General features: G+C 41.3%; 1 protein-coding gene across 1 annotated transcript in view; it reads right to left on the bottom strand.

Moving 5' to 3' along the window:
• Positions 1 to 26,144, bottom strand: part of neurl1b (neuralized E3 ubiquitin protein ligase 1B) — a 65,396-nt gene extending 39,252 nt beyond the window's left edge. Inside the window, exon 1 of the mRNA XM_080201638.1 lies at positions 25,515 to 26,144. Within this exon, the coding sequence (XP_080057764.1) occupies positions 25,515 to 25,545 (31 nt within the window). The 5' untranslated portion in view covers positions 25,546 to 26,144. The remainder of the gene's footprint in view (positions 1 to 25,514) is intronic.
• Positions 26,145 to 26,436: the final 292 nt, after the last annotated feature.

Raw genomic sequence — 26,436 nt, 5'->3', positions numbered from 1 at the left:
ATATGCTTTAGAAGACAATTCAGTGAGATCACACAAAAAAAATGCATTTTTCAAGCATCAGGTCCTAGTGTCACGTTAACAAATATCTAAGTACTGTAGATACTGCAAGTCAAAGAATAAGAACAGAGAAAGCAAGAAATACTCAGCAAGCCAGCATCTGTGGGGAGAATGAATTCAATCAGTTGAGATGGATGGTCTAAACTCTTAACTCAGGATTGGTCAAAAGCTTCGACAAGTGGCTATCTTGATGAACAAAACTTAATGGGATTAGATTCAGGCATTTAATGACTCAAGGGAAGCAGTAGTGAAATGTGTACAGGTCAGAGGAATGTGTATGAGGAGGAGTTCAGGATGGAGCAAAGGGGAGCCAGGCAGTATTTAAAGAGGATGTAGCTCATTAGACACTGCCCCCCTCATCACCAACAATGCAGGCAGGGCAGCGTAAATGAGGGTATTATTGAGCAGGCATGTCGAAGAAGAGTTTGTTGTATTAAAGAGGCAATAAGGTAGATAGGTGGGTATCCTGGTGAGTCACTGACCACCAGAAGGAGAGTTCCACCTTTAAACGCCTCATATCCTATGAGGAGATGGCCATGCAGCCTATGGGGACACATTCTGCTATTTCTGTCCAATATATTCAGGTTAATGTCATATGGTTGGTACCAGATTAGTGCCTGAACACCTAATTTGCTGTCCTGCCAGCTTGGCAAGGCTCCATTGCTTTCACTCGCTTCTATGACCCTTAACTTCACCCATCCTGAGCTTATACTAATTTGTCCTCTCGATCCCCAGGAATGGGATGAATGGAAGGAGGAATATAATGACGATTGGAAACACAAAGCAAATTCCACTATTGCCTTATCGACAATGATGCTGATGAGCAAAATAAAGTGAATGATGATGAAGAGGGAGATAGGTTGAAAGCACAGATAGATAGCAGTGCAGACAGATGAATGTCATTGTGAGTCCTCATTCAGTGGAAGACAAATGTACCTTTTTGCCTCTTTAATGCAACAAACTCTTCTTAGACATACCTGCACAATAATACCCTCATTTACACTGCCCTGCCTGCATTATTGGTGATGAGGGGAGGAGTATCTAGTGGGCTACATCCTCTTTAAATGCTGCCTGACTCCCCTTTGCTCCATCCTGAACTCCTCCTCATCCTCCTCCGTAATGGGCTTTCTCAAATGAAGTCCATATTTCTTCACAAAAAGCCCTCAATTGGAAGGTGGGGTAAATCCGCCCATTGTTTCGCCCCATCAGAAGCAGTAAAAAAGCCCAGGTTTCTATAGACAAAATCTTTATTTAAAATGGAGCAAAAGTGTTTCCCAACATTAGGAATCCTGAATAATCCAAAGCTCTTCACTCCTCCCTGCCTCAGAGATCTTGGTAAGGGCTGTGCCTTACAAGTCTCAGTCGAAGTTATGACCACTTTATTGCAACAGTAAATGCAGGAAATCTGGAGTTACAGTGCTGTTGACCATTTGTTTAATTAAGAGTACTAAGAAGCAACATTCTTTCTAATTTCTGTATCAAGAACATACGTGGCATGGTGGCACAGTGGTTAGCAGTGCTGCTTCACAGCGCTAGGGGCCTGGGTTCAATTCCTCAGGTGACTGTGTGGAATTTGCACATTCTCCCCGTGTCTGTGTGAATTTCCTTCAGGTGCTCCAGCTTCCTTCCACAATCCAAAGATGTACAGGTTAAGTTGATTGGCCATACCAAATTGACACATCTGTCAGGGGATTAGCAGGGTAAATATGTGGGGTTACAGAAATAGACCCCAGGTGGAATTGTGGTTAGTGCAGACTCGATGGGCTGAATGGCCTCCTGCTACACTGTAGGGATTCTATGATTCTAAGAACAGAAAGAACAAGCGCCAGAGTAGATCATTCAGCTCCTCACGTTTGCTCCACCATTCAGTAAGATCATAGCTGATCTGAACATAATCGTAATTCCACTTTCATGTATGTGCCTACATGTCTATGACTTAGTCTTAAATATATCCAATGACCCAGCTTTCACTCTTCTCTGGGGTGGCTGACTTTTGCACTGAACAGTCTCTACAAGATTGCAGTATGGTTGCTTTAAGGGAATATATTGCTCGTACATGGCCCGTTTGTCGCTAATGCCACCCTATCCTGTTTGCCACACAGCCGCACAGATTGTGGTTAAGGATCTGGAAACACCAGCAAATTCAAGGCAAGTGGTTTAAAAATGGAAAACTGGCAGAAACAGCTTCTCCTCAATTTCCCAGCCCTAAATGTTGATGGGGACTCAGTATGTTTCAAAAGGATGGGAAATTCCCCTTTACGTATACTCATTGGTATACTCATTTCTAGAATGGAGGTTATTTTGCAATTCAACCACAGGTGGCACCGCACCCCAGAAGTGACAATTATAACAAGTTAATAGTGTAAAGAAAAATGATCCATTTTATGATGTCAACTGTATTACACTATAAAATTTATGAAAAAGGACATGTTTTCTCAAACACTGCAGCATTTCCCACTTTTACTATGGGCAAGATTAAGAAGCCATTATAACTTACTCCTACCTGCAACATTTCCAGGCTGCGGAGCTGTTGCATTGGTGAAGAAAGTTATAACTCACTGTCCCTGTCCAGATTCAATTGCCCATTTATTGTGTGTGGTACATTAGTTTATTGTATAATGATAAACTGCTACTGTTTGTGACGTATACCCGCTGGAAGCAGGCAACTGGTTGGAGTGGGCAGCTGCGTGTAGCAGGGCTCCTTTGACAATTTGTGAAGAAACGGATTTGATTTTTAAAAGCCTCACATCAAAGAAGCTTATACCACAAATAACAACTTTTTTCTTAACGCTCAGCCTTGTTCATTCCATTTTATTGAAAATATGGGCTGGAATTCTCCCAAAAAAATCCGAAGTGTGAAATTTATGGGAAAATTTGAGTGGGAGTTCACACTAGAATCTCCCACACTCTGTACACTGCAGAGGCCACTTGCATGAATATCATTAGATTTCAGGGCTGGGCCTTACTCCCGCCCAGGAGGCTGAAACCAAAGGGCCTCTGCGCCATGTGCAGTGACCCTGAACTGTCAACCTCCTGTTTTCTGACCTGCTCAATCGCTGGCCAGCCCAGGCCCCTGCAGTGCTGCCCCCCTGCAAACACCTCCATTGCCAAACTCAACCATTCCCGAGCTAGCCTCAAGTCCCCCTGCCCCATTCCGGATCGTCCTGATCACCAGCACGCAGTGCCAATCTCCCCACCCCCCCCTCCCGCAGTGCAGACACCCCCACAACAGACACCCCCTGGCAGACTCCCATCTCCCTGGCAGAATGCCCCCCAGCTCGCCCCAATCACTGGCCTCCCTCCAGCCTCCATCAATCCCAATAGCAGAGTGGCAGCAGGACCCGATTGCCCCCTAGGCCCCCCCATATCCTCCACCTCTTGGCACTGCCCCATACCTGATAGACAGTGCTAAGGTGCCCTCTGGGCATGGGCACTTTGCCCCTTGAGTAGTGCCAGGATGCCCATGCCCAAGGGGCACCACCCCCCATTGCCCAACCCAACCTCCAGTGAGGTTGGGCTGCTAGCTCCCCATTGGTGGGGAGCTACTGTAATCCCCACTGGGGTGAAGCACTCTGGCAGGATGGGACATGCTAGCAGGCCTGGAGAGTTCAGTCCCTACCCCAGTAATAGCACTTAAATAGTATGGTAAATACTTTTTAAATACTGACCCCACCTTGCAATCGATGTCCGGCATGGAGCAGACACCGCCGGACATCTGGCCCTGGGAGATGCAAGCGCAGCGTGAATGCTCATGGGAAGCCCGTGAATCGGCTGATGTGTGATGCTCCTGGCCCGCTGTGCTAAAAAGTTAGCACAGCAAGATGACAGAATCACAGAATCCCTGCTGTGCAAAAGGAGTCTATTTAGCCCATCAAGTCTGCACCGACAACAATCCCACCTAGGCCCTATCCCCGTAAGCCCACATATTTACCCTGCTGATCCCTCCAATTTATGCATTCCTGGACACTAAGGGGCAATTTAGCTTGGCCAATGCATCTAGCTGCACATCTTTGGATTGTGGGAGGAAATTGGAGCACCTAGAGGAAACCCACTCTGACATGGGGAGAACGTGCAAACTCCACAAAGAAATGACCCAAGCTGGGAATCAAACCCAGATCCCTGAAGATGTGAGGAAGCAGTGCTAATCACTGTGCCACGGTACCACCCCTGGATGGGAGAATAGCGGCCATGCTTTTTGTAATTAGGTATAGACAACATTCCACCTTGATCGATAATGAGAGATAAAGTTGAATTGGAATTTTTTTGAAGTCCAGAAAATACTTTGACATTTTGACTTGCAAATCAATCATTGGTTTGATGGACCATATGCATAAAATATGAAAATGATGTTCGCATTGTATACAATGTTATTAAAATTACATCAGCTTTGTACACCTCATTTAAGTCTGGTGTATATAACAATATTCAAGGATAAGCTTATTTATCATCTGTAAATTAACTCCACCACATCAGGGCATAATGTGGTACTGCTAAAGCCGTTTTCTAGCCAAGTGTAAGAATCTGCTCAGAGTTGCTGACATCCATTGATAGAACAACAAAACAACTGACAAATTCTCATGTGTTCAGAGAAAAATTCCCTAGGCTAATTCAGAATTGAACATTCATAACCCTTATTTAACATATGCTTTACTGACACTACAGCCTCTGTTTTAAGCAGATATGGTGTTACAGGTTCTTGAAGGAGACATAAAGTCTTATATTTTTATTAGATGTAAAGTTCTTACATTTTTATTAGAATGTGGCCTACAGCAAATCTACTGATTCCTTTACATTTAAGAAAAAGCAAGATTAGCTTTATTATCAGGATGCCGATGTTTTGAATCACCAACATAAGATCAGTTCTTCAGGTAGCAATACAGACATATGCCCTGAACGTGTACCTATAACAATCTATAACAGGTTGTAGAAAAACCTGTGCACCTATCCATAAATAAATAGCTTTGAGGGAATGGACACATATATAATTTGGTACTAACTCCTGCTTTACATTAATTTACCAGGTTTCTATTGGGAATAGATAAAAAGGTTTTTCTAAAATCAGAGAAATGCCAAGAGACCATCACAAAAAGAACAAACTAAATGATGCCTACTCAGGTTGTTCTGATAATGATTCATGATTAATAAGGATTTGTCAGTATTGAAGTGCTAGGAAGGTTCAGTATATTAGGATACTGTTAACATCTCCAACTGTACATTCTCCTATATGAAGTGGATTAATAAATGCATCTTTTCCCACCTGAAACACGTTGACAATCATTTTCTTCCTTTTGTACACTATGGTACATCTATCAACTTAATTGCAAACAAACTATTCAATTATGTAAAATAATCCATTCCCAATATGCTCAGTAGCATTTTTGAGATTGGTATTCTTGGAATCCGTGGGTCAGCATGGCTATATTAACCCAAACAATAAATCATGTTGCTATTAGCAAAGTTAACAGTATGTACACAAACAATGCTTGGCTCCACAGACTCCAGTTGAGAATCTACAATATTTGAACAGAATTATCTTAGACTGATTAAAAGAACAGTTCAATTCAAGTGGCAAGCCACTATATAGAACACAAATGCTTTGTAATTGAGTTGGGAAGCTAACAGTATTATTATCAGACTCTTTACTGAAAGCAATGTTTTTATTTTGACTATAGAAAACTCCATGTAGGAAAACAGATGGTGGCCCAAGTGTGCTTCCAAAGAAGGTTACGATTTAATGGACATAATGTGGTTGTTAATTTTCACTTTCCCATGTTCCATTGTACACTAAAAGAAACACACACAATTATTCTTACACTATAAACGGAGTGGGTGGGAGATAATTGCTATTGGTAATCACGCACTCACAATGCAAGGAGATTAAAGGGTCTCTTAAGAGTTTTCAGGGTCTATTAACAATAGCCACCCTGGGATTTTATGAAGCAGAAAACATTTTTTCAAAAGTTGATTTTTTAAAAAATGCCAGATTTCACTTAATTGTAAAAAGGACTTAATACTCCACAGAAGACTCTCTGCAACTGAAACCTTTTGTTAATCCGTGACACAATCATTCTGCCTTTGAGCTGCATTTTATGTGCCCCCACCAAGCACGTTTTCAGCAGAGGGGCATGTAACATTGGACGGGAGTCAAGCCCATCACCTTTCTGCTCACCCCCAAGTTCACCCCCATTAGAAGGGTGGTGACTGGGGACCAAAATTAGCAGCCTGCTCATCATATTTAAACAAGTGATGAATTGAGCCTGTTAAGAAGCCAACTAACCCTGATAAAACACGGCTCATGCCATAATATAGTCGGTATGGAATGTTGCATGGGAATACGAAGACTGATTTTTGAAAAACCTTATTAAAGAAATGGGAAGGAAAGAGGCCACTAAGTTTGTTGCCTATCCTTTGCGCATCAGGGAGCAACCCCTACTACAATAATACCCTGCTTTTTTCCAACCCATTTGCTCTATAAAACACATACCCCCATACTCCCATTCCGTTCCCTAAACTTCCCAAACCCAAAGAGAAAATGCTAGAAAATCTCAGCAGATCTGGCAGTATCTGTAAGGAGAGAAAAGAGCTGATGTTTTGAGTCTAGATGTTCCTTTGTCAAAGCTTTGATGAAGGGTCATCTGGACTCAAAACGTCAGCTCTTTTCTCTCCTTGCAGATGCTGCCAGACCTGCTGAAATTTTTCAGCATTTTCTCTTAGGGTTTCAGATTCCAGCATCCGCAGTAATTTGCTTTTATCCGTTTTCCAAACCCTTCCTGACTCTGGATCTACCTTGCTTTGGGGTCCATTGTGCCTTCTTTATGGCCTTGCCTGGAGTATCAGCAGCACTCACTAATGTGTTCTTGGTGCTGTTCAGTCAGCCAATTTAATTAACTAGTGGCTCCCAGGGGTGGGACATCCTCCTCAGTAAGATGAGCAAGTCCCACTGGCAGGCTACTGAGCCCACCCTCACAGCGCATAATGGCTGTGGGATGGGCTGGGTGGAGTGAGTCAGCTCCAAGCTGACTTTGTTTCATAATAAAAACAGTAAATGTTGGAAAAAAGAGAAAAACAGTGATAACATTTCAAGTTCATATGTCATATGGACTGGAAAAGTTTCCTCACTCTGCAGGTGCTACCAGACCTGCTGAGTTTTTCCAGCATTTTCTGATCTATTTTTCCCAGATTTCCAGCATCCACAGTATTTTGTATTTTCTTTCACAGTAACTTCACTGCAGTGTTAATGTAAGCCAACTTGTGACATTAATAAATAAGCTTAAAACTCTTTAGTGTTTGTTTCATAACATGCTGTCCAATTCTTTTACGATTCAGAAAAAAAAATCACTTACGCATTGTAGAGTTTAGCTTCAAATAACCATTCAATATTGGACAAGTAAACTTTAACAACTACAGTAAAAGAGCAAATTCCTCTTAAAGCACTAGATAACTGCAGCCAGTTTGAATGTAATTAATTTTTAATGATAACTTATAAAATCCACAATAACTTTTCCTCATGGAATAATTGGAACATTAAATGCAAGTTAGTTTTCCTGTTCTGTGATGAGGCCTAGACATCTTGGAAATGTGTTGCTCTGAAGCTGCATCTTCCTATTCAGTTTCAATCAGTTTTCTGGACAACACATGGTATAATGACAAATGTGCTAAATTCGAACATCTGGCATTGTACCGGTTGAAGGGCAATCTTTTTGAGAAACTGACTTAAATATTTTTTTAAATGGTAAAATAATTGCTTGGGTTAAAAGGCCATATAAATCTTTTCGAAGTCAACACCAGTGCTCCCGACATATGATGGAAGAATATTGGAAAATACCCCAGCCCATGATTTTCCAACTGTTGAAATAACTGATTGAAAAAGCACGGGTTTTGCCTTTGGGTGCACATCTTTGCAATGTGTGATGTCTGATAGGAGCATGGAAGCGAAAATCCAAGCCACCAATATCTAATTTAAGAGTGCTGCTCTGCAGAAATAAACAGGAACACTATTGTTCCTGCCCAGGGCCTACCATCCGGTGCTGTTCTATTACGGAACTAATTTGTAGATCATATAAAAATGTCAGTGACTTTGCCTTAATCGGAACAAAAAAAATGCTTTTAGGTTTACATTGTTTTGTTGCAAAATTTGACTGAACAAAATTTTTTTTTTAGCCACAGAAGCATGCAAAAGGAAACATCTGGGGGTTTCTGAACTGTACATAATAATTTGTGAATCGTGCAAGTGTGCACAATATAGGATACTTAGAATCAATTTCATGTTCTGTCACAAACATTTGTGGGAATAGTAATATAGTTAATTCAAGATACGCAAAAGTATAATGATAAAAATGATAAAGCTGAATAAAGCATAACCCATATATATATGGAAAGATTCTATACATTGTTGAATTTTAGTGAATGAAATACATAAATACAATGAGAGATAATCCTTTTTTTATCTGCAGGGGTTTTTGTGCCTTCTTTTTAAAATGGTAGAAATAAGGTATTATTAAGTTTTAAATCTTATTAAATTTCAAAATGGGAGACAGTAGACAGTTAGCTACTAATAAGCCAATACATTGAATTAAGAAATCAGTTTTAAAGTTTTTTAAAAGTTACTTTGATAGTTGAAATTGCATGAATAAAATATTAACATGTGTAGCTTGTTAGCCAGAGTTTCTGGTTGTTGCTGTTTTATTTGTGATCAGTCGTAAAGCCTTATGTATGGAACATTTATAAAGGAAGTTAGCAAAATTATTTCTATGGTGCAAATAATGTTTATATTATTGTTGTTCATCTGCTTTAAGCGATAACTTTATCTGAAAGAAATGCTAGGCATAAAATTGCAGATTGGCTACTGGATTTTAGCTTTGGCAAAGTTCAAGATGGTGTCTCCAGGAGCATATGGCTGACATTACATTATAAAAAAAATCACAGAAATGGAAAGAGAAATTAACTTGTTTAACTAAAATGCATTTATGTTCACCAAAGATTGCAAGAGGTGCCTTTGTGAAAATAATCGCCTGTGAACTTGGTCTGATTCTCTGCAAGTATTGCATTATAAAGTGAACGGCATTCTCTGACCTTGTCCATGGCTGGGATTCTCCAGTCCCGCTGCTATAAATGGAGATTTGGCTGAGTGCAAAATTCTCCGTTCTTGCTGACAGCAGTGGAGAGGCGTGAGAATTCCAGCCAGTGTCTTGCTGATAGCAAGAAAGGTAGAACTATTTAATCTGTAAACAAATCTAAACAAGTAGTTTTGGCCTGTGTACAGAGTGCTAGTAGTGTGGTTTATCATTCCTTTTGAGGCATGGGCAAATGTGGTGACAGCCAACATATTCTCCAGCAAGAGACTGAATACAATTTAAGTTAATTGATAGAACTGGGCTGTGCGAATGCATATATGGCAGATGTTACATTATTCAGATAATTATTTAGGGTGACTGCAGTCTAGACTGGAACAGACAGCAGGAAAAAAATCCAATGATGAGAAAATACATATAATCATCATTTTGGTTAGACACCAAGCTGGTCAATGTCCTTTCCAACTTTTACTCAAATGACAAGATACCTGATTATCATTTCTGTGTCACATTCAACTCCTAAGTATGTATCATACTCATTCTATCATTAGGTCTTTTTCAATAGCTGAGGAGGATGACATATTGTTAGATTCTAGGGCTTTGCAGCAAATTCTCCTTGATCTGATTTCTAGCACATGAACGCTCCAGATTAGCTCACCTCTCTATGGGTAAGCATGTGTTAATATTTATGTCAGGCCAAAGGAGACAATCTTGCCAAAAAAATTCTAAGTGCCGAACAAGTGTGAAAACGGGAGTTTTCGACAAAGCCACAAATGAAATATTATGGCACTGAGTGCAAAACACGATACACAATCTATTCCCACCAGTATCAGAGGGGGCACGGCCTAAGCTTGTTAAAAAGTTGTCTGCTGACACCAGAGGGTGCAGTTGTGCATGAACAGATCCCCCTGTTCTGTGCCCATCAATCAGAGTAACAAGTCAGTAAACTTGCCCCTCAAGACAGCCAACAACAACAATAACTTACATTAATATAGCATCGTTAATAAAATACAATATTCCAAGACTCTTCACAGAAGATAAAACTAACTATGACACCGAGCAATAGAAGGAGATGTTCAGGCAGATGACCAAAAGTCAAAGATGATCAAAAACGTAGGTTTTGAGGAGTTCATAAAGGAGGAAAATAAGGTAGAAAAGTTTATGGAGAGAATTACAGGGCTGAGGGACCAGGCAGCAGAAGACACCAATGATGGAATGATTAAAATGTGGTAATCTCTGAAGCCTGGATTATAGGAGCGTAGCTATTTCAGACTGGAGGAGATTATGGAGATAAAGAAGGGATGGAGATAAAGAAGGGACCAGGCTATGGAGGGATTTGGGAATGAGGGTAAGAGGTTTAAAATCGACGTGCTATTTAATTAGGAGCCAGTGTAGATCAGCAAGCATGTGGGTGATGCATTTGATGTAAGCTAGAACACAGGTAGCCGAGTTTTGGACAACCTCAATGAGGTAGAACATGGGAGGTCAGCCAGAAGTTCATTATAATAGCAATTCTAAATGTAACATAGGCATGGGTGAGTCCTAATTTTTCATAAACTTCCCTCAGCCAGCAAGCAGGGTGGTGCAAAAGTTTACATTAGTACTCTGGGCTCAAGTCTGGTGGTGCCTGATCTATCACATGTTCATTCAGTTCTAGCAGCTCTTTTAAGCGCTATAGAGGACTCTGAATTGTTGCTTTGTATTCTGTGGCAGGAAGAGAACATGGAGGGGAAGAAAAAACTGAGGAGAATGGAGAGAAGATCAAACAGCACAAAACCAAAAGTCCTCTGGGGCAGAAGTGTTTACATTGGAAGCTTAGCAATGGAAGGCTCAACCTATGTTCACAAATAAAAGTTCCTATGCTCAAGGATATCAAATGTCATGAGAATTTTAGTTGTAATTCTCGCATGAAGTTCTGTAAATATAGTCTCAGTCCACTAATCTTTTACAGACATTAACAGCACACATACTTCTTTGGCTGTTGTGTTCGGGCAAAAGGCTGTTATTGCATAAATCTAATTGAAACCTATCCTAGTATACTTTTTCTTTTAATTAATTCCTACTACAAGATATTTCATTCCTAACCAATGACCTCAGTTATAGGCCATCTAAAAGCAATAACTAACATTTTTTGAAATGAAACCACTGATGGAAAAATGCCAGCAGCAAATTTAAGTTAAAAGTTAATTTATTAGTCACAAGTAAGGTTTACATTAACACTGCAATGAAGTTACTCTGAAATTCCCCTAGTCACCATAGTCCGGCACCTGTTTGGGTCAATGCACCTAAACAGCACATCTTTCAGCACCTGGAGCAAACCCACACAGAACGGGGAGAATGTGCAAACTCCACACAGGCCCAAGCTGGGAATCAAATCCAGGTCCCTGTGAGGCAGTAGTGCTAACCACTGTGCCACCGTGCCACTCACACAGTACTACAACATTTTAAAAGCAGTGTCTTAATCTACCTTCAAAAGCGAAGGAATTGAGTTACAAACACCTTTGACCATTAAAAATGTCTCTACCAGCACAGGAAATAATTAAACTTATTGTACAAAAAGTGAAAACAAAGCAGCTTGTTCTGCTTCTTCTTTCTAATGACACTGTTGAATGTATTTTTACATTTACAGTGGATTTTATTATTCACTATCTCACTCATTGGTTGGAATACTCTCTGTGGACATGTGCACACTCAGCATTCATTTTTAACTTGTCTAAAACAAAATCAGAGAAAGCAAATTAAATCAGCCTTTTAGCTTTATCTATGAGGACTTTTGGCTGCGAACATGCTGATAGAGGGAATTTCTTATTCCAAAGAAAATAAAACATCATTAAGCCTATAATTAGCAATTACAGAAAGCAGATTTTTTTAAAAATAAAGAAAAACAAATGCACTTGTTTTCTTCAGAGTGGAGAGCCCATGATGAACTGTAGTACGATTGGATGACTGATCTGCAAAAACTAATAACGTAATGGGTCATATTAAAATCCTGCATTTGTTAGCTTGAAAATGAAAACAGTTCTTTGGATTTTCAGTCTGTCATTCTTGCTTACTTAAAATGCTTTCAAAAAGCTACAAAATTCATCCGACCACAGTGCCCAAGATGCTGTCTGACCCACTTATTCTGCTTTCCTGCATATTTTGTTGGTATAATTGTTTAGAAAGAACTAGCAACTTCCAGAAAAAATACTCTTTTTATTGCTCAGATTCTTAGACAAAATTAGGAGTGTTGTGACAAAAATGAAGCACTTAATCTAAGATTTAGCAGAGTACTAATTTCCTAAATTCTGTACCTAACTAGTGGACTAAAACCAGTTTCAGCCACAGAAACTACAGCCCAGGAATTGGATGAAATCAGATTGCAAGTGCCAAACGGGCCCAGGCTAAAAATCTGAAGACAGAAGCTCAGGAGTTGCTAGGAATTATTCTTTGGGTTGCATCTATATAGTTGCACCAAGTGGCAAGCTCCTTTTGCACCTCCACAAGTACTTGACTGATTGAAAAATTGGGTTTCAATGGTTCAGACTGTCAGTCTTGTGGCTGCAGCCACCAAGTGGCTCTCAAGGTTGTGGGTATGATGACAGGCAGTAGGAGCTCTGTGGAACCCAAAGCCACATTCCTTATTCATTCTGGTTCCACTTCCAACATTTTAATAATAATTGAGATGACGACCACAATCTAGGCTGCCTCATCGATGAGAAAACCTGCATGCCTTGACACTTACTCAACTCAGGGCAGACGAATTTTTCAAGACACATGCAGTGCCGATTGCCTATTTTAGACAGCCAACCTGAATGTGTGAAAAATGGCCTAATCCCATCCTGGATCAGATATATTTTAGGTGCCTTTGGAGCACAGTGTGCAGTCTCCAAAATTGGACATTGCTGCGCCCATTTCAAGCTTCCTCAGGTTAAAATGATACAAATTTTCATCTGTTTGTTTGTGTCCTTTGTTCAATGGAGAGGGAAAAACGGTCAATTTGAATGGAAACACCTTATTCAAATATGTTTACTGGGCAGCATTTTGAACTTAATAGATTGTTACTCAATACTGCCTTGGTACATTCATGTTTTTAAAGGTATTTCTCAATCTGCCTTGTTCAAGTTGGCAAGTCTGTAGCTTTTAAAATGTGGCAGTTGTGTCAATTAAAAATGAACAGAATCATTAGGCAAGAATATTACTTACATCACAGTTTAGCACAACAGTCACCAACCATCAATTACTTTGCATGTCATGAGGAGCTTGCTAAGCTTAGTTGCTGCAAAGGTATATCATTTACTGCTCCTTTCACTTGCTCATTACAGCTGAATGGAATTGTTTGGCAGCTTAAGCCCAAGTCAAGACCGTGCGTAGGTAACTCTACTGCTTTCTGAAGGCGGTAAGTTTAACATGAATAAATAGGATAAAATCAGCAATGGAAATAATGGGCAGCGGGTTCTCTATATTTTGGACATGTTAGGGTGGTATGGTGGCACATTGTTTAACACTGCTGCCACACAGCTCCAGGGACCCTGGTTCAATTCTGGCCTTGGGTGACTATCTCTGGAGTTTGCACATTCTCCCCGTGTCTGTGTGTGCTTCCTCCCACAGTCCAAAGATGTGAAGGTTGGGTGGAATGGCCATGCTAAACCGCCTTTTGGTGTTCTAAGATGTGTAAGTTAGATGGATTAATCATGGGAAAGGAATGTGTGGGGTTACAGGGATAGGGTGGAGAAGAGGGCCTGGGTAAGTAAGTTAGTCTGTCAGAGTGCAGATTCAATGGGTTGAATGGCCTCTTCTGCACTGTGGGGATTCTATGAAGTTAACACAGGTATATGGACTAGTGAGAACACTTTGGGACAGAAGCTCTAGGACTCATACATAAGAGCAGACTGAAGTTCAGAAACCAAACATATCCGGAATACCTAAAAAGGGAATTTTATAAATGTAACAACATTTTCAGTCATAAATTAGTATCAAGATAAGTGAAAATGGTCCATACCACTGTGCATTCTGGCTAATGTGTTGTCTAAGACAATATCCTAGTGACAATGGCTTGAGATAAAATTAATAGAACCCAGCATTTTATCTAGTGTCAAAATGGAAAGAAAAAGCAATTTTTTTAAAAAAAAGTTAATTGATTCAATTTTCAAAAGCAACTGCTTCTGAAATAAAATGAACAACTTTGAATTTAAAATGCAAACCTCTTTATTGAATCTCAAAGGCGCTTCAAAGACTTGAGAAGGTATCAATATTGCATCAATTATTTTATGGCCTTTCTTCATATCAGTAAGAAAAAATTAGAGAAATCTGTGCTGAATTATCAACAAACAAAACACTAAAAAGGACAATAGACAATTAGGTCCAATAGAGTTTGTTATAAATTATTTAAACCATCTTTGATTTAACAGCAGTGGTCACTCTCAGAAGCAAATCCTGCCTTTGCTTACATGGAATTTTCACCCTTACTGCCCAATATCTAGAAATGCAATCTGGGTAACAATAGGCCCTACTTGTTATCTCACTGAAATGCCAGAAAATGCATTTCTCCAGTCTGATTAGATTAACTTAACACTTTTATAAAGCAAGGTCAAATAAAATGAAATGACAGATTGTTTCTTTTATGCTTCTATTTACATTTGTTTATCTGGTACAGTTAATTTAGATTATGTGGTCATACTTTGATATCTTAGAACTATATCTTGACCAACGTGAATGCATTGTGGTAAATCTTTAAAATTGTTTCCAAAGTCTGCATCAGTGCCTCTAACTTTAACTTTGCTTTCTTGCCAGGGTGAACTTCCATGTCGGACCTCCATCACCTGCCTCCCCAGTAAATATTGGTTCTTCCCTCTGCTTTCATACTTTTTCATCAAACACGCCCTCCGGGTTCAGGAGTTGATCCACAGTTTGTGACGTGATTTATCACTTTTGGGGATTGGCCATATGCAGGCTGCAGGTGGGAACTCCTGGTTGTGATAGTTTCAATATCAGGAATCACCTCCCAGAGTTTGCACAGGCATCAGACTGGAGGCGAGATGATGGAAAAGGGAAAACTGAGGCATCAAAACAAGTTCATTTCTTTTTGGTGACTGATTGACTCAACTTTCCAGTAAGCCCAGATATTGATGAGAGACAGGCTACTGTGAGCGAAAGAAAAGTCCAGCACATGACCCAATCATTTTGCCATTCCAGTATCTCACCCAGATTCATAGCATTGAAGCATATGGAACATGTTAAGTTGCAGTAATTGCTCATCAGATATCAACTAAGCTTGCTAAAAAGAACTTCCAACCTTTCCAAATGTACCTTTGTATAGGTACATTTTTAACATCATGATAAGTCTTAATTGCTGCCAAGCAATCACTTTTTAAATACCAACAGATCTATTTGGAATCACGAGCTTTTGAAGCATTGCTCCTTCATCAGCTGAGTCAGTGCTCTGAAAGCTCATGATTCCAAATAAATCCATTGGACTTTAACTTGGTGTTGTAAGACTTCTTATTGTGCCCACCCAAGTCCAATGCTGGCATTTCCACATCATCACTTTTTATAAAGCCCTGGTTAGATCCCAGCTAGAATATTGCATCCAGTTCTGATTACCCTGATTTAGGAAGGATGTGAGGGTCCTTGACAGGGTGCAGATCAGGTTTATCAGAATACTCCAGGGATGACGAAAATGTGGCATTGTTCTCCATGGAGCAGAAGGGAGATTTTACAGCAGTTGCAACATTATGGCAGGCTTACATAAGGTAGACAAGGAAACCTCCCAGCTAATGCCTCTACACTCACCCTTAAGGCCCCTTACAGCTCTAGTTCAGTGGCAACTCAAACTAATCCATTCCCCCACATAAACCTTTGCCCTTACACCTAGCATCTCAATTTACCCAGCATGCATCGTCTTCGGGACCCATCTGAGATGAAATGAAGTTTTCAAGTGTCTGTTGATGAATTAATTATTAAAAAAAAACTACACTCCAATTGATTAAATAAAACATTCATTACATTTAATCTCTTATGAAAACAAGGATTTTTATTCACAGTCCCAGTTTAAAGAGATTATAACTGTCAATCAAACTGTAAATCAAAAGTCACTCCACCATGATAATAGGTTGTGAAATCAGACATGCACTATCAATCCTGTAATGATAACCCTTAGGCTTATACAGTTAGAAGGAGAATTGATGAGGGTAGTGCAGTGGATGCTGTCTACATGGATTTTCGTCAGGCATTTGACAAGGTCCCACGTGGTTGACTGGTCAAAAAAATGAAATCATATGGGATACAGGTGAAGATAATGAATTGGATTCAATATTAGCCCAGTGACAGGAAGCAGAGGTTAATGGTCAATGGATGTTTTCCCAAACAGGAAAAAAGTTACCAGTGGCAGTCCACAGGGTTCAGTGTAGGAGTCCCTGCTGTTTGTTGTATATATTCATGATTTTAACCTAAATGCGAGAAGTATAATTGGGAAATTTGCAGATCACACAAAAACTGGCTGTGTAGTTGATAGTGAAAATGATGATTGTTGTCTCCAGAATTATGTCACTAGTTTTTGGCTGAGTAGACAAAATGTGGCAAAGAGAATACTCAATAAACAGGAGGCACTGAGAGGGCTTGAGGAAGTGAGAGACATTGATGTGCATGTTCACAGATCCCTGAAGAAGAGTAGGACAGGTGGAACAAATGGTAAAGAAAGCATATGGAATGCTTTTGTTTATTGAATGAGATATTAAATATAAAAGGAAGCATGTAATGCTGGAACTGTATAAGTCACTGATTAGGCCATATCTTAGATTAGGGCAGCATGGTGGCACAGTGGTTAGCACTGCTGTCTCAGCGTCAGGGACCTGGGTTCGATTCTTGGCTTGGGTCACTGTCTGTGTGGAGTATGCACATTCTCCCCATGTCTGCGTGGATTTCCTCCCACAGTTTACTGGCCATTTCTTTCACAAGTGCATTGACAGTACTAAATCTTCCCTCAGTGCACCCAAACAGGCACCGGAGTGTGGTGGCTAGGGAGTTTGTAACTTCATTGCAGTGTTAATGTAAGCCTACTTGTGGCACTAATAGATTAACTTTAAAAGATTTTGTGTACAGTTCTTGTCACCACATTACAGGAAGGACATAACTGCTCTGGAGAGAGTATAGAGGAGATTTACAAAAATGTTGCTGGGACTCAAAAATTGTAGATTTAAGGATAGTCGAAGGTTGTTTTCATTAAAACAGAGGAGGCTGAGTGGTGACCTAATTGAGGTTTTAAAAAAGTATGAGAAGCCTAGAAAGGGTAAACAGGAAGAACCTATTTCCCCTAGCTGAGAGGTCAATTACTGATGGGCAAAGATTTAAGATGATTGGCAGAAGGATCGAGGGACATGAGGAAAATGTCTTTCACCCATAGGTTGGTGGCATCTGGGATTCACTGCCCAAATTTGTGGTTGAGGTTAAAATGCTCAACTCATTTACAAGGTACTGGATCTTCATCTTAACTGCCCTAACCTGCAAGCTGCTGACCAGGTGCTGGAAAGTGGAATTAAAATGAATGACTCATTTATCTTTTTTTCTCTTTCTCTGCTGGTTTAGTAGACACAGTGGGCTGAATGGCCTCTTTCTCTGGTGTAACTTTTCTACAGTGCAATGCTGATATCAATGAACAAAGTGAAACAGCAAGCACTGATCTTTTTCTTAAAACACAGCAGACAGGATTTTTGAATACTTAAAGGGATGACCATTTAAATGCCTTGACAGCTTGACAGTTGTTTTGAAAGTTCTCTTGACAGTTCTGATGATTTATGCATTTTTTATGTGCATTCACGCATATTTTTAATAATCACAAAGGGCGCCATACCTCTCCGAAAGGATACCTGATTTCTCCCAGAGCTGTCCTGGAACTATGTTCAAAAAGATACCATACCTCTCCAAAGAACTCCAGCAGCTTCAGACATTTTTCTACCAGAACTAAAGTGCACCAAGTTGTGTTTTGCACTAGCTTAAATCATATCGGCCTGAAGTGGCTATTTAACATGCACTTACTGTGCAGTTGCTTCCGCAAACCATGGATGTGCACACGGGAACCCTGTTCCTTTCTCCCCCTCCCTAAAAAAATGGTGGAGACCAGGTTCGGTGGCAGAACTTCTGGATCAGAGCCTCCGCAACCATTTTCACTTGAGCAGAGAGAGTCTCTCCACCTACATAAATTTTCTGGCCCATATGTCCAAAGGAAAGTGAGGAAGGGCCTTCACTCCTCCTCTCATCCAGGGTTCGTGAATAGGGCTGCCAATTTTAATTGGCACTACCTCTTAAAAGTGTTTTAAAACCATTTCTTGTGAATGACTGACTGGAAGTCTAAAACAATTATTTTCTTTTATTGCTGTTGATAATAGTTACAATGGCTATTCCGTTCTCATAAGAAATCTCTTCTTTATCTCTGTAATCCCAGTATCACCCTTTGTTAAAATCAACAATGTATCTTTAAGCCCAAAACTTGATTTCATATCAGAAATGCTGTACAGCTTAAAGCAAAAATCTTGGGTAAAATAGCTATTTTTTAAATTGTTCATTGGATATCAGCATTGTTGGCTTGGCCAGCATTTATTGCCCATCCCTAATTGCCCTTGAAGGAGTAGTTAAGAGTCAACCACACTGCTGTGGGTCTGAAGTCACATGCAGACCAGGCCAGGTAAGGACAACAGGTTTCCTTCCCTAAAAGACACTAGTGTACCAGTCGACATGGTCATCACTAGACTTTTAATTCCAGATTTGATTGCTGAATTCAAATGTCACCATCTGCAGTGGTGGGATTCAAACCTGGGACCCCAGAGCATTAGTCTGGGTCTCTGGATTACCAGTTCCAGTGTCAATACCACTATGCCATCGCCTCCCCAGAATGTGAAAGAATTATTGGAAAAATTACACTTTCTAATTTTCAGAATTAAGATATAAAACAGTCAATATGAAGGTTAAAAACCACTAGATAAATAGTCCTTTGTTGTAACTGCTTCAAGTCGAACTCAATGTACAGCATTATGATCTTTGAGTAGGTCAACATTTTCAAAAATTGTTGGCAAATGGTGTAGTATCTTTAAAGTAATTTACACGTTGCTGCATGCAAGGGCATGTCAGCGAGTTTCAGCTTGTGAGTACAAGGTATTGTTGAACTGTCCCGGCCATAACAACAAGCAAAGGGTCTCAGCAAGGAGTTATGTGACTTATGGTCAAAAGAATTGCCAGCGGAGCAGGGCAAAACAAAAGGGTTCAGCTGCGTGCTGCAGGCACCGAGAAAAAAGCATAACTATATTCCACCACTCAGAAAAAGATTAATGTCAATAAATAAGTCAACCACCATGACATGCACTGTCAGCATTAATAAACACCCCAGTGTTAATGTTTGTTAATATAACTCACAAGTCTGACATTAGCAATCTACAGTTGTATTCTTGCTATTTCCAAACCCAGCATCTGCAAAAATTCCAGCTTGCTACTGACGCAAAGTAATAGAAACAACAAATTGTAGATTCTTCCATTGAAAACATCTCTAATATTTAACTTCAAACAGAGCCATGTTGACCTGCAAACAATACATTCAATCTTTATCTGACAATTGTATTAGTTACTATTATATGACCTAATAACAGTTATTTGTTTGCCAATTACTACATTTTTATAATTCTTGTTTGAGTTTTTTTTATTTTCAATGTGATGCAGAGTTTATTGTTCCAAAGTGCTTAAGTAAGCTGTTTTGTGTGGGTTTTTATTTCCCCAGTCACGTTTTGAAGCCTGGATAACTAGATTGATGCAAAGCTTCTGTAGAGATCCATGAAACATTGCTTGCCACCACTCAGTCCTTGGCCACATTGTTTGTGTGGCCATGTGTTGATTTGGCTGATCTTAGTTACAATAATTGCAAGAAGGATACAAATTGCCTCATTACCTTTGTCCTGTATTTTACCCTAAAATAAGCTTTCAATCATATATTTGTCTGTGTCCTCACTCAATGGCTAAAACCCACACCCAAGCTTCTGTTACCCCTAGATGTGACAATTGGCACACTGCATGAGGAGCAAATAGAGCTTATCCAAGACTCTGCAGCCTGAATGGCACCAAGTGCCACTCACCACATGACTCAAATTCTCATCCTTTTTTCTAAATCATTCCATGGCTTTGCACCTCCCATCTTTGAGGCTTTCTCCAGCTCCACAACTCTCCATTAATTCTGGCAGCCGTGTCTCCAACTGATGAACACTTAAGCTTTGGAATTCCTGTTCTAAAACTGCTTATTCTCTACCTTGCTCACTTCTTTTAACTTGTTTCTTAAAACCCGTCACTTTAACCAAGATTTTGGTCATTTGCTCAATTATCGACTTACGTTGTTTGCTGTCAAATTATGTTTGATAATGCTGATGTGAAGCCCTCCAGGAAATTTGCACCTTTAAAATCACTATACAAATGCAAGTTGTAGCTGCTGGAATGAGGAAAAGAGAAAATTAGCCAGGGTTCTGGATGACTGTCCATCTGGAGGTGCTGCATGTGGTGAAGATTCGACTCAGCTGTGTTGACTGCCATAGTCAAATAACCCAGTCATCATCAATGGCTACACACAAATAACAGCCACTTGAATGTTGTATGTGTCTGTGGTACTGTGCAAAGAGGCATCACCTTCAAAACAGGAGAGGTGCGGGGCACTGCAAAGCATATTAACAAGAAAAAAAATGGTAAAAAGGCACTGCAATAGCAGGTGAGGTTCCTTAGTACAGTTTAAGGATTACCACTACTCAGTTATTTCCTTGTTGCTTCAATCCTTTCACTAGGTTGAACTCTAGTCAAATAGAATTTACAGCACTGAACTTATTTGCCATTCACTCAGGACATTTACCTCACTATGCCGTTTATGGTCCACATAAGCCTTCCCCTACTCTACTTCATCTAGTCCTATTAGCAATACCTTCTATTGCTTCCTGGAACAAGAAGACTGCTTGCTGGGAAAGACATTGTGGCACAGTGGTTAGCACTGCTACCTCACAGTGCTAGGAACCCAGGTTCAATTCTGGCCTCGGGTGACTAACTGCGTGGTGTTGGCACATTCTCTCTGTGTCTACGTGAGTTTCCTCCAGGTGCTTCGCTTTCCTCCCACAGTCCAAAGATAGGGGTTAGATGGATTGGGCATGCAAAATTGCCCCTTAGTGTCAGGGGGATTGGTAGGATAAATACTTGGGGTTATGGGGATAGAGTGAGATTGTTTTCAGTGCAGGCTCAATGGGCCTAGTGGCCTACTTCTGTATTGTAGGAGTCCTATGATCTCTCCCTCATGTATTTTGCTTCTCCCAAATACGTCTATGTTACTTGCCCAAAAACTCCATGTGGTAGCAATTTCCACATTTTAGTCAATCTTCTTCTTTCCTACCACCATTTTTCCACTTTCCATGCCAGCTCTCCTTCTTGCCCCCCCTCCCCGCCCACTCTGCCTCCCCACCACCACCACTACCATCCCTTTAAGGGCAATTGCCACATTCCTCAGGCAGTCCTTTAAGAACCAGCACCTCTCTTCTGCCATTCACACATTCTATCACTTAATGGACACTTTTTAGCATCTTCACAGCCTTCTGTGTCCCATTTACATTCCCTTATCCAGTTCCACCACCCTCCCCACCCTCATAGTATAAATCTCTGCTGATTCTCTTTGCTCCCAGCTCTGATGAAGGGTAATCTCGAATGGAACATTGGCTATATTGTTCCCCCCACCCCCACACACAGATGTTGTCAGACTTGCTGAGATTTTCCAGCATTTTCTGTTTTCGTTCTCCTAATCCTTACTGGATTTAGTTGTGACAATCTTAGTTTTGAGAATCCTAGTTTTGAATTCTCTCACATGTGGAAACATCTTTTCTATGTTTCTATCTTCTTTATGTCTAACATATTAACTCCCTTCATAATTTTAAAGACCTCTATTAAGCCTTACATGTTCAATGTAATAATGCAGGTGAAATACATATTTGAACTGAGGTAGCCAACTTTGTGTGGGCTTTTTTCTGTTTTAGAAATACTTCTTAAGATTTGGCCTTGATCTTCCGGAAGGCTTTCAGCCCTCCTGGTTGCTGCTTCAAACAAAGCATTTGCAAGTTTTTGCGTTGATTTGCTTAGAACAAAAATTTATGCAAAAAACTAATGGGTCCATGGGCATCCACTAAAAGACTTCTTACTGTGTTTACCCCAGTCCAATGCCGGCACCTCCACATCATCCACTAAAAGTCAGGCTTGAGAATTAGAATCTTGCCAAAAGGTGGAAGAAAAATCAAATCTTGTGTACTCTTTTAAAATCATAATCTCTGAAAATAATCTATTGCAATATGTGCCATATATGTTTTATAACACTGCAGTTGGACCATTATACCCAGTTTGGGCACCTACTTCACGGAGGATGTCAAAACCATGGGAAGGATGCCAAAGAGATTCTCTAAGATGCATTGATAGGCTTTAGGTAGCAGTGAATAGAAAAACTGGGGCTGTTTCCTTTGGAACCAAGAAAGTGGCTGGGGAATGTTACAGAGGTGTTCAAAATGATGAACCATCTTTATTTGCTTTTATTTCAGATTTCCAATACCTACAATGTGTTAGTTTTCACTAAGATGGATTGAAAAGCTTTAGATATGAGTGAATAGGGAAAAATCAATGCTCTTTTTAAGCGAATAGATCTTTCCCAATATTGGCCTCAGCGTGAAATGTTGGGTGGCCTTTGCCCGCACTGAAATATTGAATGATGATATCTTACAAAATACAGGTATGTGCAAGAGGCTTCTGGAATATTTACTTTTGTGATCCTCACTTTTTTAAAAATTAAATAATATCAACATGTAGAAGACCAAGTAATACAGGCAATAATTTTCTAACATTGGTTCAAAATCTAAACAGTCCTCACAGTTTCAATCATTCCATTTCCTATACAATTATTCAAACCATTTTTTTGAGTTTCAATACATTTTTCTTTGACAGCCCTGAGAACAGCGACATTGTAACCGAAACACGCTGTTTTTTCAGATGTGCCAGAATCTCAGAGAGAACACATGTTGTCTCTATCATCCCCTTAAATAGAAACATCGCTAACTATCCTCCAGGGCTCACACACCCACCCCATCACGTCGTTCTTGAATCCCAGAAGCAACATTAGTGAAAGCGTTTACAGGCAACAGTAATACGCAAAGAGTTTTAATTTACCTAAATAAAAAACAGCCTATTTTCCCCCCCGAACATGCAAACATATTTTGTGGTAGAGTTGCTTTGCCATGTTGATGCTACACTCAATGCGACACGAAGATGACAATTTCTGGCAATAGCCAGCAGTGGCTTTCTGCATTAATTACTCCTGCTGTGAAAGACACATTTTCCAGACAAACAGACTAGTCTCATTGACTGCTCCGCGAACCAGAGTGCCTTTAGCCAGCGGCAGCAACTGTCACATTGTCCCACCACCTGTTTGGAACTTTTCTTGAAGCCCGGGGCGATGGAGTGTCCCCTAAGTGAAACACACACCGTCTCTCCTTCGACAGCTGAAAACTGGAAACCTCCATGTAGCAGTTAGTGTAACTAAAGATAGCCGGATTTTTTTTTAAAGACAGTCAGTCACACGGATCTCAATCCCCATTCGGCGCAAAAGCTATTTTCTCGACAAGCTTATGGGGAATGAGTTTCCTGGCATCCTACCTTCTTTCACCGGCCTCCGCTTTTTATACAAGACAAACACTCAAATAAGCTTCTGAAACTCTATATTTATAACTGCTTCAGTCACGAAAGGCCTCACAGGTCTATTTATAATTCCTGGGAGTGTTGAGATCAGAGGTGATCAGCAAAAAAAGAACTGAGTTGTTAATCGACCCTTAATTGATGTATTTTAGTTTCACCGTGTCTTTATACAGATAAAACCTTGACCCCCCCCCCCCCCACTCTATTCAGTAACGCAGAAAGATGCTCTTCTCATCCATAGTGAGTTGCTTAATTTTGATGTGGTTCCCTTGGTCAGGGGGATATTCTTTGTCTCTTATGATTAGAATCAACTTGTCTAGTCGGTGTGGCGAATCGATTTCGCCCCCGCAGCCACTGGTGGGGACAAGATGAAAATCAATGGGTTGCGAGAAGCGAAGCTTAGCTCACACTGTGTGTATCCCCGGCAGAGAGTGGATACAGGAGGCTCAGAGAGAGGGGGGAGAGCCCAGTGTCAGAGCTCACACACAAGCCTGGGAAAGGGCAGCCCAGTGTCAGAGCTCACACACAAGCCTGGGCGAGGGGTGCCCAGTCTCAGAGCTCTCACATAAGCATGGGGAGAAGGGAGTCCAGTCTCAGAGCTCACACATAAGCCTGGGCGAGGGGTGCCCAGTCTCAGAGCTCTCACATAAGCATGGGGAGAAGGGAGTCCAGTCTCAGAGCTCACACAGAAGCCTGGGGAGAAGGGAGTCCAGTCTCAGAGCTCATACATCAGCTTCGGGAGAAGGGAGTCCAGTCTCAGAGCTCACACATAAGCCTGGGGAGAAGGGGGTCCAGTCTCAGAGCTCATACATCAGCCTGGGGAGAAGGGAGTTCAGTCTCAGAGCTCACACATAAGCCTGGGGAGAGGGGTGTCCAGTCTCAGAGCTCACACACAAGCCTGGGGAGAAGGGAGCTCAGTCTCAGAGCTCACACATAAGCATGGGGAGAAGGGAGTCCAGTCTCAGAGCTCATACATCAGCTTCGGGAGAAGGGAGTCCAGTGTCAGAGCTCACACACAAGCCTGGGGGGAAAGGGCAGCCCAGTGTCAGAGCTCACATACAAGCCTGGGAGAGGGGTGCCCAGTGTCAGAGCTCACACATAAGCCTGGGAGAGGGGTGCCCAGTCTCAGAGCTCACACATAAGCCTGGGAGAGGGGTGCCCAGTCTCAGAGCTCACACATATGCCTGGGGAGAAGGCAGTCCAGTCTCAGAGCTCACGCACAAGCCTGGGAGAGGGGAGCCCAGTCTCAGAGCTCTCACACACGCCTGGGAGAGGGGAGCCCAGTCTCAGAGCTCTCACACACGCCTGGGAGAGGGGAGCCCAGTCTCAGAGCTCACACACAAGCCAGGGCTCGAAGCTGCCGTGCATCGAAAGTAGGGAAGCCCACCCCAACCACCGCTTTAGAAATATCTTCCCCCACCTCAATAAAGCAGCATCTGATGGCCTGAGCTCTGAACATGTGCCACATTCGGCAGAGATAGCTGCGGGTTTTGCTGACAATACCCACAGTGAAAATAGAATCACGCACAGAATAATGGAAGAGGCACTTCTGGGAAAACCTCACTGGGCTTGGAAACGATTTAGACTTCCACAGCTAGCTGTCTAAAGAAAAGCTGGGACAGAATGGTCTGTGCAGCTCGCAGACAGATAGACGGTGGAGAAGCAGCTTCCTACCTGCGTGTGTTTTCTGAGCACTGTTCCCCATCACTTCCTTTCATTTAAAGCAAGACAAGAGCTGGTGGGCTTTTGCTTTCATGTGTGCTTCACCAACGTTGTAATTTCTGCTCCCGGCTGCAGAAGGTCCATCTACTCGCTGGGGTTTTCTTTTTTTAAAAAAAGAGAAAATAAATCCGAGGAGGGCTGAGCCTCCAAAGTGTGATCTCTAAAGCACCGCCTGCCTTCGACACAAAGAAAAAAAATCTGGGCAACTGCTCGCGTGTGCGCTGCTTCCCCGAATGGTTGGTGCGAGTCTTCCTTATCTCAGGAATCGCGTAGAGGGTGCAATTGGTCAGGCTACACACACACAGAGTCGAGGCTGAAACGACCCCCACTGCTCCCCGACTTAGGGAAAGTCAACTACTTCCGACTGCGTTCCCCAATGATCCTTGCCCATCTCCCCGTCACTGCTTCCCACCGTACACAATCGATCATTCCCGTGCAAAATCAACGCGGCACATAAAACCCCCAATTCGGTCAACCACACCGCCTCGGGAGTCCTGACCCTGGACACTGCTGCTGAGATTGTGCACCAGAGAGAAAGAAAGAGCACCAACATTTCTGTTATTTCCTGGCAGCCTGACTCCCCCGCCCCACACACACACACACACACACACACACAGTTACAATCAGAAAGCTGATTCTTAATCTGTGACTGGCATGGTGTGACAACTACATCATGCCTTAGGAATGCTTTATGGAGCCTAATGTAAAAATGACCCTCTGGGGCAATTAGGGTGGATTTATAGAACCCGCGTGTCATTTCATCTGGGACTTCTAATCTGTATATGGGTATATTAATCAAATAAATGTAATTCTTAACAGGGTTTCTCTCTGTCAACACGAGAACAGTATTTTCTTTGCTGGGATCACGCATTTA

This window comes from Carcharhinus amblyrhynchos, chromosome 13, assembly GCF_965287045.1.
Source record: "Carcharhinus amblyrhynchos chromosome 13, sCarAmb.v2.hapA, whole genome shotgun sequence".
In the NCBI taxonomy this organism is placed as follows: domain Eukaryota; kingdom Metazoa; phylum Chordata; class Chondrichthyes; order Carcharhiniformes; family Carcharhinidae; genus Carcharhinus; species Carcharhinus amblyrhynchos.
Note: the sequence above shows the minus strand (reverse complement) of the source record. Positions and strands in the feature narration are given on the sequence as shown.